Source organism: Trichechus manatus, unplaced genomic scaffold (genome assembly GCF_000243295.1).
Source record: "Trichechus manatus latirostris isolate Lorelei unplaced genomic scaffold, TriManLat1.0 scaffold00240, whole genome shotgun sequence".
Classification (NCBI taxonomy): domain Eukaryota; kingdom Metazoa; phylum Chordata; class Mammalia; order Sirenia; family Trichechidae; genus Trichechus; species Trichechus manatus.
In genome coordinates, this window is record NW_004444176.1 from 499,633 (window position 1) to 515,847 (window position 16,215).

General features: G+C 44.9%; 1 protein-coding gene across 1 annotated transcript; it reads right to left on the reverse strand.

The window, feature by feature from the left end:
• Positions 1 to 879: 879 nt before the first annotated feature.
• Positions 880 to 15,206, reverse strand: MS4A8 (membrane spanning 4-domains A8). Its single transcript, XM_023743195.1, is given in 8 exon segments — positions 880 to 1,129; positions 1,324 to 1,439; positions 2,337 to 2,370; positions 7,851 to 7,950; positions 8,953 to 8,985; positions 8,987 to 9,013; positions 12,953 to 13,075; positions 14,988 to 15,206. Coding segments are annotated over 8 exon segments (753 nt in total). The 3' UTR covers positions 880 to 1,028.
• Between the last annotated feature and the right edge of the window lie 1,009 nt (positions 15,207 to 16,215).

Below are 16,215 nucleotides of genomic sequence, written 5' to 3' on the forward strand. Positions count from 1 at the left end.
TGGGTGGTGCAAATGGCTAAGGGCTCAACTACTAGCTGAAATGTTGACAGTTGGAACCTACCCAGAGGTGCCTCGGAAGAAAGTTCTGGTGATCTGCTTCTGAAAGGTGATCTGCCTTGAAAATCCTATGGAGCAGTTCTACTCTGCACACGGGGGGTCGCCATGAGTCAGCGTTGACTTGATGGCAAATAACAACCACCTCACAACTCAGGAAGTTTCCTTGTCTTAAGACAATGTGTATTCATGATGTGTTTCCACTGTTGCATCAGTGGTAACACAGCAGATAAGGGACTGATCATTTTAGGAGATGACTCACTTTCACCAAAGGTCTTCTAAACACTGTGGCTCCTAACTGCACTGAAAAAAAAAATCTTACTTTCCTTTAATGCACCTCTTGAATGTTGCTTCATCAACTAGGATTGCTCCCCCCTTTTCCCCATCCCTTGCTACGTTACTACTGTAATAAATTATATCCATCTCTGTGTTCCCTCTGCTTATCCCCATTCTGCTCCACGTTAGAGGGAATTGCTTACATGTTGTTCTCTTGTGAGGCCAGAAGTTCCTTGAGATCAAGGACTGTGTCTTGCTTATAGATGAATTCCCTCCTCTTGTCATCAGTAGAGCCTCAAACATACCAAATGCTCAGTATATATTTCTTGAATGAATGTTAGCAGGAGTGAAGATTGGGTGCCTGGATATCTGTCCCTTTACCCCACAAGCTCACACATAGGCAAGCATGTGGATGCATGTGCACCCAGGCCCACGTGTTGATGCCCACATGTGCGTGGATGCATACATCCTAAGGAAGACCTCTTTGCTAAAATCCATTTTAAATTCCTGTATCTTATTTAACAGGAGGACAGCTCCTTTTCCCAGGCTGAGTTGAAGAATGAAGTTCAGGATGTGTGTAGTTGGAGAGATGTTTCTCTCAGACTGTCAGGAAAGGAAGAACTAGGTTCTGGAAGACCAGAAAGGGGAGGTCTTCTTTTGGTCCCAGTGTAAGATGCTTCCAAGACCTTTGGCTTTGCTCATTTGGAACCCGGGACTTGGGTAGAATATTCTGGAGGTGGGTTCTCTGGTTCTGGGACCACCACTTTGTTTGCTGTATAGACATTTGGGAAGACCATGCCCACCAGGAAAACAAGCGCACAGGAGGTACACAATAAGGACAAAGAAGGTCTGAGTGTATACGGAGGTCTTCATACACGTGGGAGTCTCCCTGGTCCTGGGAAGGAGGGAGGAACATGAAGACTCTTCCAGTCTCCATCCTTTTTGCTGGCGTCTTCCTACTCACTGAGGTCCCCCTCACCCTGGACTCAGAACTCACGTTGTTGCATTGATAGCAGGTCAGCTGGCAGCTGAAGTGGGAAGCTGTGCATGCAATACAGAACTCCAGGAGGCAGAACACGAGCAGCACACAAGAAATAGCCATCCCAGGGCTCTGGAACAGGAACAGATTGGGTGGACATGAGTACTGGGCTGGAAGTCTGGAGTTCTGTAATGTATCAGGGCTTCCGGGCAGTGCCCTAACCTCACTCAGCCTCACAGGGAAAATATCTCCCCAGGTTTTTGTGAGGATCAAGTGGGGATGTAAAAAATTGTTACTTTAACACTTAGTATCAGTGTTTTAGAGTCCCTGGGTGGCACAAAGTGTTAATGTACTTGGCTGTTAAGCGAAAAGTTGGAGGTTCGAGTCCACCCAGAGGCACCTGGGAAGAAAAACATCTTCTAAAAAAATCAGTCATTGGGAGCACAGTTCCACTCGGACACACATGGGGTCGCCATGAATCAGAGTCAACTCAAAGGCAACTGGTTTTTTTGGACCAGCGTTCTTCTAAGGGAGAGAATGGTCATTGTTTAGGGAAACACCTCAGTGGGTTGCCTCAGGTCTACAAGATGGGACCTGAGGGTGTGGTCTGGAGTCTGACTGTGAGGTAGTGAAACGCTCTGGGCAGGAAGTGTTTTGGGGTACACACAAGCCCCAGAGACAAGAGTGAGTCAGTTAGAGGAGAAAGATGAAGGATGGGTAACATGGGGAAGATGGAGCCTGCAGAAGAAGGCTTCCTGTGAAAAATTAAAAATAGGGATGTCTAATATTCAATAATCAGTAGTTTGCTGGCTCTGATGTAAACCTTCATCATCCCTTCCAACCTTTAAGACTGTCGACTACAGCCTTCTTGGCCTTGTGACAGGGGCATTTTGTGGTGTGAGGAATTAGGGGAGTTTTTAGCTTGGGACAAAGAGTCAGTAAAATAATCCCCAAATTGAACTAATACTCTATAGCAAGCAGGAGGTGACCAGGAGAAATCTAAGCACGCCTCTTGCTACTCTCTTACCACCCCCAGGAGTATGGAAGAGAGTTTGAGTAGACTCCATTTTAATCTTAAAGGGCAGGGGATGACCCAGTTGCCCTTTGGGTTCTAATTATGTAAGACAATCAATATGAAAGTGCACACAGTAAGTACTGGATAAATGTTGGTCAGTTATAATTTTTAAAATGGCAGTGGGGATAGCCAGCTGCTCAGAGAGTGGTCTTGTTTGGAGAGACCTCTCCTTAGATTCTTTCCTTCTCCTTCCTCTCAATTTAGCAAGCATTTATCAAACAGCTATTTGGTACAGATGGCGATGGAAGGCATCATGAGAGGCAGGGTGAGGGAGACGGTTACAGATGTAGACAATTGTAATTCACACCAGAAGGGCTAAGAGATATAAAAGAGGAAAAAAAAAATCTGCTTCAGGGGCACTGAGGAGGGAGAAATGAATTCTTACCAGAGGCTTTGGAGAGGGAGTCCGTGGGGCTTGGGGGTGGGAGAGGATGTCCCAGGCCAAAGGAAAGCCAGGGTGATGATGTTTAAGTCATTGAATCACAGATGCTTAGAGTTGGAAGGGCCCTTACAAATTATGCTGGTCCTTTAAAAATTTTTATTTTTTGACTACTTCATCTACTTTTTTTTCCAGTTGAGGTGAAATGCACATAACATAAAGTTAACCATTTTAAAGTAAACAATTCCGTGGCATTTAGTATATTTACAAGGTTGTGTAACCACCATCTCTATCCAGTCCCGAAGCATTTTTATCACCCCTAAAGGAAATCCCATATCCATTAAGCAGTTACTCCCTATTCCCCTCTCCGCCAGCCCCTGGCAACCACCAATCCGCTTTCGGCGTCTATGGATTTACCAATTCTGGATATTTCATATAAATGGAATCATACAGTATGTGACCTTTCATGTCTGGTTTCTTTTACTTAGTATAATGTTTCCGAGGTTCAATCACGTTGTAACGTGTGTCATTACTTCACTCCTTTTTATGGCTGAATAATATTCCAGTGTTTTTTTTTTTTTTTTTTTTTTGGTTTATTGTTGTAAATCCATTGTATGTTTTACCAACCAAATCCTTTTATAAATAAAACCTTCTGTGGAAAAGAGGCATCTTAAGCAGTTTAGATATTTATTATCTGATAAAACCAAAAAACCAAACCTGTTGCCATGAGTTGATTCTGACTCATAACGACCCTATAGGACAAAGTAGAACTGCCTCATAGGGTTTCCAGGGAGTGGCTGGTGGATCTGTACTGCCGGCTGTTTGGTTAGCAGCCTGAGCTCTTAACCACTGTGCCACCAGGGCTCCTTATTATCTGATGGAAAACAATTTATTTTTGTTGATCTCTTGGAGCACCTTCATCCCTTGGGCCACATTTGCAAACCACTGACGCAGTCCAGCCCTCCCAGATTAGAGGGGAGGATTGAGGTCCTAAGGTGGAATGGGTGGGTGTGGGGAGAATTTCTCTTTCCAAGATCAGACACTGACAGAGCTGGGCTTTGTTGTTATTGTTAGCTGCAGTCTCATGAGTCCCCCGAGTCATGGGGACCCCATGCACAATAAAACAAAATGCTGCCTGGTCCTGCGCCATTCCCATGATTGGTTGTGGATTGGACCCTTGTGATCCATAGGGTTTTTATTGCCTCATTTTTGGAAGTAGATTTCCAGGCCTTTCTTCCTAGTCTGTCTTAGTATGGAAGTTCCGCTGAAACCTGTTCAGCATCATAGTAACATGCAAGCCTCCACTGAGGGATGGGTGGTGGCTGCGCATGAGGTGACTTGACTGGGAATGGAACACAGGTCTCCTGCGTGGAAGGCAAGAAGTCTACCACTGAACCACTGGTTAGAAGACAGGTTTTTCTGACTCAAAAATGACTATTGTCTAACGACCAAGCACTGGCTGTTCTGCTGGGATTTAGTCTTTCCTACCCTCTCTCCCCTCTTCCTCTCCCTTAGGTCCTTGTCAAGTGTTTGCTTCCTAATTTCTTATACTGAGTAGCTTATTCCTCCTTTGTTGATTCTTTCCCAGAAGGAAATGTCCCAAGTATTCCTCAGTGCCTGCCTCTACCAGTGAATTGGAGTAGATGGAGTTCCGGGTGAGCAAAGAATTTGAAGTGATGTGAGGCTGTGGACAGAGGTGGAGTGGATCCCTGGGGAGCAATAAATACCTGGCTAAGGAGTTTGGACTTTAATCCAAAAGCAACTGGGGGCCACAGATTGTTCCTGGGAAGGGAGAAACTTAATTTACTTTTGATAAACGACACATGGGCTTGGTCAAGAGGTTCTCTGGGAAGATGCCTTTCTTAGAGAGAGAAGTCCTGAGAAGGACCTTCTCTTGTAATACAAATAAAAAAGCTAACAGCTTCCACTTATGAGTACACACCATATGCCTGGTATATTCACTTATCCATTCAATAAATGTTTATGAAGTGTCAAATATTTGCCTGGCATGTTTCCAGGTATTTGAGGCATATCAGTGAGTGAAACAAACATAACCCTGCTCTTATGAAGCTTATATTCTAGTGTGAGGAGATAGATAGTAAGCATGATGTAACAAGTAAATAATAGCATTTGTTAGATGTTTGTTGTTGTAACCAAAAAAACCTGTTGCTGTCGAGTTGATTTCAACTCATAGCAACCCTACAGGACAGAGAAGAGCTGCCTCATAGGGTTTCCAAGGAGCGACTGGTGGATTCAAACTGCCGACCTTTTGGTTAGTAGCTGAGCTCTTAACCACTACGCCACTGATGGTCTGATTGGTTGCTCTTAACCTAGGGCCTTTTCTCCCACAGAGCTGCTGGGTGGGTTTGAACCACCAACCTCTCAGTTAGCAGCTGTGTGCTAACCAGGGCTCCTTGGAAGATATTTAACACCATGAAAAAATAGATTAGGGTAAGGAGCATCCTAATGTTGGGATAGTGTGGATGGATGCTTATGACTCTAGGTACTGTTGTTCGGGTGGTCTTCAATGAGAAGGAGATTACTGAGCAAAGACCAGAAGGAAGTGATGAAGGAAGCCATGTGGATATCTGAGGGAAGGGCATTCCAAGCAGAAGGAACAGCCAGGGCAAAGGTCTGAAGGTGGAAACAAAGAAGTCAGTGTGCCTTGAGAGTGGGGAGAGCAAGAGGACAGCCAGGAGGGGCTGGAGTCAGAGTGTAATCGAGGGCCTATGTCTGCAGACCAGGATGTTGGCTTTATTCTGAGTAAAATGGGGATCAATGGAAGGTTCTGAGCAGAGAAGTGACGCGATCATGCATTTTAAGAGGCTCACACTGGTTACTGTGCTAACAACAGCTGCAAGGAGAGGAGGGTAGAAGCAGGGAGAGCAGCTGGAGGCTGTTTCAGTGACTGAGCTGAAAGATGATGGTGGCTTGGGCCAGTGTGCACGTGATGAGCTGGTGAGGAATGATTGAGTTCTGGACGTGTTTTGAAGGTAGAACCAACAGGATTCCCTGATGAACTGGCTGTGAAGTATGACAGAAAGGGAGGGGCCGATGGCTGCTCCAAGATTTTGCCCCAAGCAACCAGAAGGATGCAGTTGCCATCAGCTTAAATAAGGAAAACTGATTAGAGAGAGTTTGTTGTTGTTGTCATTAGTTGCTGTTGAGTCGATACTGACTCTTGGTGACCCTGTGTGTGCAGAGTACAACTGCTCCGTAGGGTTTTCAAGGATGTGACCTTTCTGAAGCAGATCATCAGGCCTGTCTTCTGAGGTACCTCTGGGTAGGTTTGAACCACCAACCTTTGCCTAGCAGTTGAGCACTTAACCGTTTGTGCCACTCAAGGACTTCAGAGAGGGTCTGGGAAGTAAAATCCAATGTTGAGTAGACAATTGGATTACAGGACTGGAGTTTGGGAGAAAAGCTTTGGCTGGAGATATGCATTCTAGAATCACTATCATAGAAAAGGTGTTCAAAGCCAAGAGAATGGACAGGATGCCAAGGAAGTGAGTGTAGAGAGAAGATAGACTATGACCAAGGACTGAGCCTCAAAGGCTGAAAAAAAGAGAAAGAGCCAGCACAAGAGACAGAGAAGAGAGCAAGTGGTGAGTGGTGAGGGTGGAGGAAGACCAGCATGGGAGGAGCCTGGAAGCCAAGAGGAGAAAGTCCACCAAGGAGGGGCAATGACTGAGGACTGTGAGCGGAGCAGGGTTTTTTTTTTTTGGTCTTTTTGTTGGAGAGGTGAGGATGAAAGTCTGATTACAGTGAGTTCAAGAGAGAATGTAAGAGGAGAGAATTGGAGACAGTGAGTGTCGACAATTATTTTAAAGAAATTTCTGCAAAGGGGACCAGAGAAATAGGGTAGCAGTTGGCAGAGAAAGTAGGCCTGAGAGAAGCTTTTGTTTTTTGTTAAGATGGAAGACATTGCTGCATGCTTATATGCTGATGGAAAATGTCTGATATAGGGGGGAAATTGATGACTTAAAAGAAAGGTGGAGTGAGAGGGAGGGGAGAAGGACTTGGAGTGACAGCATTGAGTAGGCGGGAGAGGATGGGCTGTGGTGCACAGGGGGAGAGATTGAATTTACATGGACACAGGCAGGCAGCTCACAGGTAGCTCACCTACAGGTGCACTGTTCAACCCTGTGGCCATGAACCCCGTATGGCTGCTGAGTACTTGAAATGTGCTCAAATCTCACTTAACCCTAAGAATCCTACTTCAAATTGAGATGTGCCCTAAGTGTAAAATACACACTGGAATTCAAAGATTTAATACCCCAAATGCAAAATGGTTGGTAATTTTTACATTGATTACATGTTGAAATGATAATAGTTTGGATATATTGGGTTAGATAATATAAAATATATCATTAAAATATAATTATTTTCTTTTCTTTCTTTTTTTAATACTTTTTTTAATGTAGTGACTAGAAAATTTAAAATCACATACGTGGCTCTTGTTGTATTTCCACTGGATAGCACCGGTCTATAGGATAGGTTGGCAAATGATGGTCTGCTGGCCAAATCCTGCCTGCTCTCTATTTTGTAAATAAAGTTTTATTGGAACACAGCCACACTCATTTGTTTATGTATTTTCTATGGCGGCTTTCACACTACAGGACAGGGTTGAGTAGTTGTGACAACAGAGACCATATGATCTGCAAAGCCTTAAATATTTACAATCTGGCCCTATACCTAAAAAGTTTTATGATTCCTGGTCTGTAATAATAGGCAGAAGACAGAGAATGTGGGTCGAGGTGCAGAGTCGGTGAGTACATAATGCATTATATGTACAATTGCATTTGATTCTCCCAACAACTCTATAAGGTAGGTACTATTTTTAGAATTAGAAACTAAAGCTAAGAAAAGTCACATGCTTTAAAGAAACATAGCAATAAAGTTTCTGGGCAAGGACTTTAAAACTAATTATTATTCTTACAGCACCAGCTTTTCCTACAGGGCTTGATAAAGAAGCTTAGTTGTCAGGTCCATTTCTAAACATAGCTAAGTCTGAACCTGGAAGAGATTGGTCAGGACGGATACTCACCAGACCCCAGAAGTAATAGTGAAGATAGAGTCAGAGTGACTAAATGTGATGGCAGCGATACTTATACCTGTGATGAAGAGCATGATTCCAACCGCAGAAGAGATGGCACTGACAATGTTCATGCCCATGCTGCCACTCAGCTAAAGAAGACACAGAGGGTCAAAGTGGGAGAGGAAAACAATTGTAGCTGAGATGAGCAGAGACTCAACAAGTGTTTCTTAATGTGCATCCCTGGGACCCTAGTTCTGCAGCAAATAAAGAGGTATTTTGTGCAAAAAGGTTTTGGAGTAAATTAACTTATGAGAAAAGGTGGATTGAACAAGTTGAACAGGTCTTTGTTGCAGGACTTCTCAGTGCCTTTAATGAGGATTGTGGATCTTCATGAGAGGGGGTTAGTAAATAGAGATTTTTCCAAGTTTACCCAGCCATGTCTTCAGAACATCTTGTGGGACAAGTATTCTCAAGAATCATCTTTGGGAAACCCTAGACCCATTCATCCCACAGGAGACAGGCAGGAGGCTTGGCCTGAGTGTCTCAGGAAGTGACAGGCTCAGGCACGCCATGATTCTAGGCCACGTGCAGAGTTTTGAACTTGACCTTTGGAATTTTTCAAATGGCTTTCACCTGTTTCCCCTGAGGCCCCTTACTCTAGCTAACCTGCTTTTCGGAGAAGCAAAGGTACCTTATGGTCTGTTACTAGGGGAGAGCTGAGCTTTGTACAGATTGATTTTCTGAGCTCTGTTGGCTGGATTCTTTAGGGCAGCAGGTGCCTGAGGCCTCCCTGGCTTCCCAGAAGAAATATCTAGAGGCTTGTTCTGGGTGCTGCAGGCACTCTTGGTGCCCTGCTCTTCTGGAAGGGAGCCCGGGCCCTTGGGAGCATTGACTGTGCCTTCTCCGGTAAGGACTCTGATGTTGTGTTGCCCCTCCCCTCCCCCTGAATCCTCTGGGTTCTTTCCTGCTTGTGACTCAGGCCAGGATCGTGTGACTCCTTGTGTGAATATGAGCATGTGTGCCAGTGTGCCACATCTGGGTATAAGTAGGTGTGAGGATGAGGGAGGGATTGTGTGTTAACATTCTTTCCCCCTTGTGACTTTATCCTATAGGTCCCCAGCTGGGAGAGCCAGTCTTAGGATACGATTTACCGGACAGGAAGATTCTGGCTGTGTTTCTGCAGACTACCGAGAGGGATCCTGAAAGGTTGAACTGGTGCAGAAGAGAAGGGTTTGGAGAGAGGTCAGGGGTTAGGAGCCCCTTCCTCAGGCTTCCATGATTCCGATCACACACACGTGCTCTCACACATCATAGGTCTGTCTGCTGGGGCCCTGGGCTCAATGTGGGGAACCAGGATGCATGAGCTGTTTTGTACTGTATGACAGGGCAGCAAAGTGTGATAAACATAGATTTTAGGATCCAGGGGACCTGGTTTTAAATTCTGGATTGAAACTCATATGATCATGGGTAAGTCACTAATTTCTCTAAGAATCCATTTCCTCACCTGAAAAATAGGAATAATTACACCTCTTCCCAGGTGTCATTGTCAAGAGATGATTCATGCCTTGCATCTGGCATACCTGGTGTGTCTCGCACATAGTAGATCCTGCTCACAGTAGGTGCTCAATAAACGCTAGCTTATTTCCTTGGCTTTCATTTTCCCATGTGCACACTCGGTTGCTTTCCTACTTTTATCTCAGGATGTAGTCAGGCATAAGGGCTCTGGAGGAAAGTCGGAGGCCATTACCAGAGTCTGCTCCATTGCTTTTAAGTGTAAGCCCAACACCAGTCCTTGCTTGTCTACACATCTGGATGAATGCCTTTTAAATATTCAGATTAGTGTTACGTCTCTATGATGCTAAACCTCAAATATGAGGATGAGAATATAGACATTAGTATCCTGCAGACATTGTGACTGATGGGATTACCTGCTGGGGTTTGCCAGATGTGATAGGTACAGTGGTCTGAGAAGAAATCAGCTTTGATTTAATAAAAACTACCATTACTGAGCACCATGTTGTTGTCAAGGAGCCCTGGTGGCACAATGGTCAAGCACTTGGTTGCTATTATGGATTAAATTGTGTCCCCCAAAATGTGTGTCAACTTGGCCAGGCCACGATTCCCAGTATTGTGCAGTTGTCCTCCACTTTGTGGTCTGATGTATTTATCCTACGTGTTGTAAACCCTAACCTCTATGATATTAATGAGGCAAGATTAGAGGCAGTTATGGTAATGAGGCAGGACACAATCTACAGGATTAGGTTGTATCTTGAGTCAATCTCTTCTGAGATATAAAAGAGAGAAGGGAGCAGAGAGGAGAGGGACCTCATACCACCAAGAAAGCAGAGCCAGGAACAGAGATTGTCCTTCGGATCCAGGGTCTCTGCGCTGAGAAGCTCCTATACCAGGGGAAGATTGATGACAAGGACCTTCCCCCAGAGCTGACAGAGAAAGCCTTCCCCTAGAGCTGGTGCCCTGAATTCAGACTTTTAGCCTCCTAAACTGTGAGAGAATAAACTTCTGTTTGTTAAAGTCATCCACTTGTGGTATATCTGTTATAGCAGCACTAGCTAACTAAGACGCCTGCTAAGTGAAAGGTTGGTAGTTTGAAGCCACTCAGCTGCTCTATGGGAGAAAGACCTAGTGATTTTCTTCCGTGAAGATTACAGCCTAGAAACCCTTTGGGGGCAGTTCTACTCTGTCACATGGGGTTGCTATCAGTTGGAAATTAGGTATAGAGTCGATTTTTGATGCCTAGCCACCCCTTAGGAGCCCTGGTGGCACAGTCATTTAGAGCTATGGCTGCTAACCAAAAGGTTGGCAGTTCCAATCCACCAGCCGCTCCTTGGAAACCCTATGCGGGCAGTTCTACTCTGTCCTATAGGGTCACTACAAGTCAGAATTGACTCAGCAGCAATGGTTTTTTTTTTTTTTTTAGCCACCTCTTGCTTTTACAAGCCTTGCCTTACTTAACCACACGATGGCGCATCAAACCCTATTGTTATTATTTACAATTTATAGATGGCAGACTGAGGCTTAGAGCTTTAAAATAACGCATCCAAGGCCATCCAGCAAGTAAGCAGCAGAGCTGAGACTCAAATCCAGGCAACTGGACTGCAGACCCGTGTTCTTAATGCCCAGCCTATGCTCCCTTCCACTCAGGGCAGACTCAGGTGCCAGGGAGTGGAAACAGTTATTAACAATGGAAACTTACTCTGACTACTTCTGCCTTCTCGGGGGAATGCTGTATCTTCTTATCAGGGGAAAAATAAATCTGTTTCATGCTCTTCATGTTTCATTCTCCAAATCTGCTTCACTTAGAGACTGATGGGGAAGGAAGGGAGGAAAGGGCTGGAATTTTGATGTCCTTCTGAGTTGGCAAGGGAGATGGGCCTTTGTTTTGGAAGAGGACATTAGTGATCTTTGGAAACTACAAAGATAGTTCTGGAGTCTGGAAGGCTGCCAAAAACAAAACTGCCCTGCAGAAAAAAGGGAGGAGGGTCTCGAGGGCTGAAGGGAGCTGAGAGAACTTGGCAGTGAGGCATTCCAGGTACGGGCAGCCATCGGAAGTTTAAGAACAGGAGTGTAAAGTCTATAGCAAGTCCTTCCTGTGGCTGCTGTGTTAGTCACCTCCATTGTCCCAAACTCCATTAAAATTGCATGTATAGACACAGGGGCCTTGTGAGTGGCTTGGGGAAGGGCCCTGAGGAAAACGGTCTGAGTTCGAAGTCTGGGCATGTGCAGAGCAGAGAGACCACAGCTTCAGGAAATGAGACATGGATGGGAAAGAGAGAAAGAACAGGCACTCAGAGAAAGATGCTCCCAAGAACATAACCTGTTGCCATCGAGTCAATTCTGACTCATGGAGACCCATGTGCTACAGAGTTGAACTACTCCATAGGATTTTCTTGGCTGTAATCTGCATGGAAGTAGATGGCCAGGCCTTTCTTCCGCAGTGCTACGGAGTGGCTATGAACCGCCAGCCTTTAGGTTAATAGTTGAACACAAACCATTTGCACCATCTAGGAACCTACCAAGAACACAAGCCCCGCCATCTTGTAGATGTTGTGTGGGAATGGGGGTGGGGGTGACTCTAGGGTATTTTATTTAAATCTTATGGGATAGGGTGATTTTGGCTGACATTTGGTTTACTCTGGAGTTTTGCTGTTTGTGATAGAAGTTGCATTTGAGTCACAGGCAGTTGTGTGAGTCAAGGGAGAGGCTATGTACCTGAAGAAGGAAATCCGTGGGTGGGTAGGAGAAGGAGGGAATGTGGGCATGGAGGAAGACACCAGGGAGAATGAGAGAAAATCATAAAGGCAATAAATGGGAGAGGAGGAGGCATTGTGGTTCTTTTCTGGAGTCAGAGAGATCACCTTGAAAAGCTGATAAAAGTTATGACCCTTTCCAGGAAAAAAAATAAAACACATCTAAACATACAGAGATTTTGCCAAAGTGGAGCCTCTGCAACCCATCTGTGAGCTGTCGGTTTAGAGTCCTCCCTGCTCACACGCACACACACGTGCGCGCGCGCGCGCACGCACACACACACACACACACACACACACACACACACACACACACCCTTGCTGCTCTGTGGCTGGGCAGCCACTCTTGACCATTGGTGAAAGTGTTTTCCTCCTAGAGCTCAGGCTGGGGGGCCCAGGTTGAACAATAAAAAACTCAGTTGCCATTGAGTTGATTCCAACTCAGAGAGGCCCCCATGTATATCAGAGTAGAACCGTGCTCCATAGGGTTTTCAATGGCTGAATGTTTGGAAGTAGATTGCCAAGACTTTCTTACGAGGTTTCTCTGGGTGGACTCAAACCTCCAACCTTTCAGTTAGCAGCCAAGAACATTAACCATGTGCACTACCCAGGGGCTCCAGGTTGAATAATTCTTGAGGGTTTTTCCCAGCACATCTTTTTTCCATATGAATGCTTCTGTATGAATTAGTCCATTAACTAGATGAAGGTGCTCTGACCTCTGGGTGGATGACCTAAAAGAATGCCCCCTCTGGGTGGACGTGGACTTGCAGGGCTGTAACTTGGCGAACAAGGCCTGAACTAACACCCCTGCTCCCTTGACTGGGAACCTTGTGGCCCCGGGTCAGTTGGTACCTTCTGAGTACTTACTTGCGGGATTACTTACACAGATGCTGCCCCAGAAAGGAAAGCCTGCATAGAATGAGATAGCTATATAGTACCCACTGAGGACTGTCGCCAAGATGGAGCCAAAGCCAATGTGTATCAGGCCAATCAGGATCTGCAGGGCCTGTAGGAGAGCTATAAGCTGAAGCCTTTGTTTTTTGAGGCTGGATCCTCTCTCCCCTTGGAGCTTCCTTTTTATTTTAATAAATGCTTTGTTTTCCTGGTCTGCAAAGTGGTATAGAGTATTGTTGTTGTTGTGGTTAGCTGCCATTGAGTTGGCCTCCACCTCATGGCAACCCCATGCACAGTGGAACAAAATGCTGCCTCATCTTCTGCTATCCCCATGATCAGATGCGGATGGCACCCTTGTGATCCATAGGGCTTTTATCGGCTGATTTTTGGAAGTAGACTCCCAGGCCTTTCTTTCTAGTCTGTCTTAATCTGGAAGCTCGGCTAAAACCTGTTTAACATCACAGCAACCCACAAGCCTCCACTGACAGATGGGTGGTGGCTGTGCCTGAGGTGCATTGGTCAGGAATTGAATGCAGGCCTTCCGCATGGAGGGTGAGAATTCTACCACTGAATCACCAATGTCCTCAGAGAAAGTATAGAAATTAAATAAAAACTACCCAGATTTTCCCCCAATCAGAGAAAACAACCATTGACATTTTGGTGTATAACTTCCCACTATTCTTTTCAAACACATACATAGATAATAAATTAGTTTACAAAATGTCTGTCTTTTTAACTTAATATTTCATTGTGAACATTTCTCCATGGCATTAAGTATTCTGTTTGGCTTTTAAGGAGTGCCCAGATTCCATGATATTGGTGTGTGTGGAATAGTCAGGACAGAGATATTGGACAGGTAAGGTTGTTTCCAGTATTTTGTGTTATAAACAACACTGTGATGAACATCTTTGTATATAAATCTTTGCACTCAGTCAATTATCCACAGTGTCTGTCCCTTACTTTCTTCTGTGGACAATATATCTTAGGATATGGCCGTATTGTTACATAAGGAGCTTGCTTGTACTTTTTATAGCTCCAATAGATTTCATTCTTTGGATGGACAATGCGTCAATTTAACCAATATTATCCTGATGGATATTCAGATTGCTGCCATTCTTTTGTTATCACAAATCATGCTGCAATGGAGAACCTCACACATATAGCATTTCTTGTATGTGCAAGTATATCTGGAGGATAAAGTCTCATAAATGACATTATCGTATATTTTGTACAATTGGCAGATATGTACAAATTGCCCTCCATTCAGATCGTATCAATTTATACTTTCCTGAGCAATGTATGAAGGTGAAGCTAGGATTTGAGTTCAGGTAGTCTGGAACCAGAATCCATGCTTCTCATCATTTGGCTACATAACGAAACGGGCTTTCCTTTGCCTACCCAGGATAGCCTTGCATAGACCCCACCCTAGGACCCAACAAAAAACTCTCACTTTGTTAGGTGTCTAACCCATTGTCGTCAAGTTGATTCTGACTCATAGTGACCGTATATGACAGAGTAGAACTGCCCCACAGGGTTTCCCAAGGAGCAGCTGGTGGATCTGAACTGCCAACTTTTGGTTAGCAGCTGACATTTTAGTTAGCAGCCATAGCGCTTAACCACTACACCACCAGGGCCCCAGCTTCTTATCCGTATTTTATTGGGTAAAGATTTGATTCAGTCACACTGGATTTGGACTCCACCTTGTGGCCTACTTTGGCATTGCTGAACCCACTTTCTTCCAGAGGATACTGGCAACAGGATCAACATTTTACCCTTTCCTGTTGCTTTTCTCTCTCTTTCCTAAATCACTTGTATTCAGGATCACTAAGTCAGATAATGCAAGGCCCCATAACTGAGGCCCCTGCTGAAGTAGCCCAGATGAGCTTTCTAATAGACCTGGGTTTGGCAAGGCTTGGCCGTCTCCAACCCAAATTGCCAGTTGAGAATTTCTGTATTTCCTGAATCTTCCCCCTCTTCTGGCCCCTGCCCTGTGGTTCCTGGCCTGCAAGTGAGATCACACTTACCCCTAAGACTTTGCCTTCTTTCAAGACTGGTCGGGCAGGTTGCTCACTCACATACGGCGTCTGGCCAGGTGGGTTCCCAGGAATCAGGTGGACTTGGGGCTGGTTACTTGGATACCGAGGTATCTGAGACATGACTCCCGGGACCACGGGATAACCATTGTGGGGTGTCACCACAAACATGGAATTGGCCATGGGGCCTGCTGAAGCCATTGAATTCATTCTGCTAATAAACAAACGTGATAGAGTCATCCCTCACGTATACACTAGTGTGTACCTTTATATAGGATTTTTGCCTCCATTAGCTCATTTGAGCATCCTGCCCCCCTGAGACAGAGTTTATTGTTGCCATTTGCTGTCGAGTCTACTCTGACTCATGGCGACCCCATGTGTGTCAGAGGAGAACTGTGCTCCATAGGGTTTTCAAGGCTGTGACCTTTCGGAAGCAGATTGCCAGGCTTACTTCTGAGGTGCTGCTGGGTGTGTTTGAACCATCAACCTTTCAGCTAGTAGTCTAGTGCTTAACCCTTTGTGCCACTGAAGGACTCCAAAACAGAGTTTATTAATTCTGTTTTAAAGATAATATTAGCTACCAGTTAGAGGGCATTTAAGAGGCACCGGGCAGTGAGTGGTTTACAAATACGTCTCCTTTAATCCTCACACCTGCCCCCCATTTTTACACATGAGAAAACTAAGGCCTCAAAGTGGGTAAGCGGTACCAGAGGACAAGGGCTGTGCTGTTTCCAGTGTTGTATGTTTTATAGTGATTAATAATCCTGTTTAATTATGAAATTCCAGAGCTGGAAAGTCCATTGAAGAACATTGAGCTCGATTCCCTCATTTTCTGGAGAAAGAAACTGCAGCTCGGAGAGTGGGCATGAATTCCCCAAGGTCACTCAGTCATATAAATACTAGTTAAATGGAGACCATCATCCATAAAGGATGCCCCATTGCCCATGCAGTGTCTATTCATTGGATGGCTGGCGAATACTGCTCAGTTTTCTAGGATGCTTGTGTATTTTGACCTGGTTTTAAAAAATTATTTAATTTTTTTCTTTTTCTTTTTTAGCAGTAGATTGCTTATGTGCAGACCCAAGAAAGCTAGTACAATAAAACCCTGCCATGTCCTCCACCCCACATCCAGGTTCACCATAAGTCTAATTTGGCAGAAAAGCTTTATCACCATCTCTTAATTATCCATAAAAAATCCAATTGCCATTGAGTCGATTCC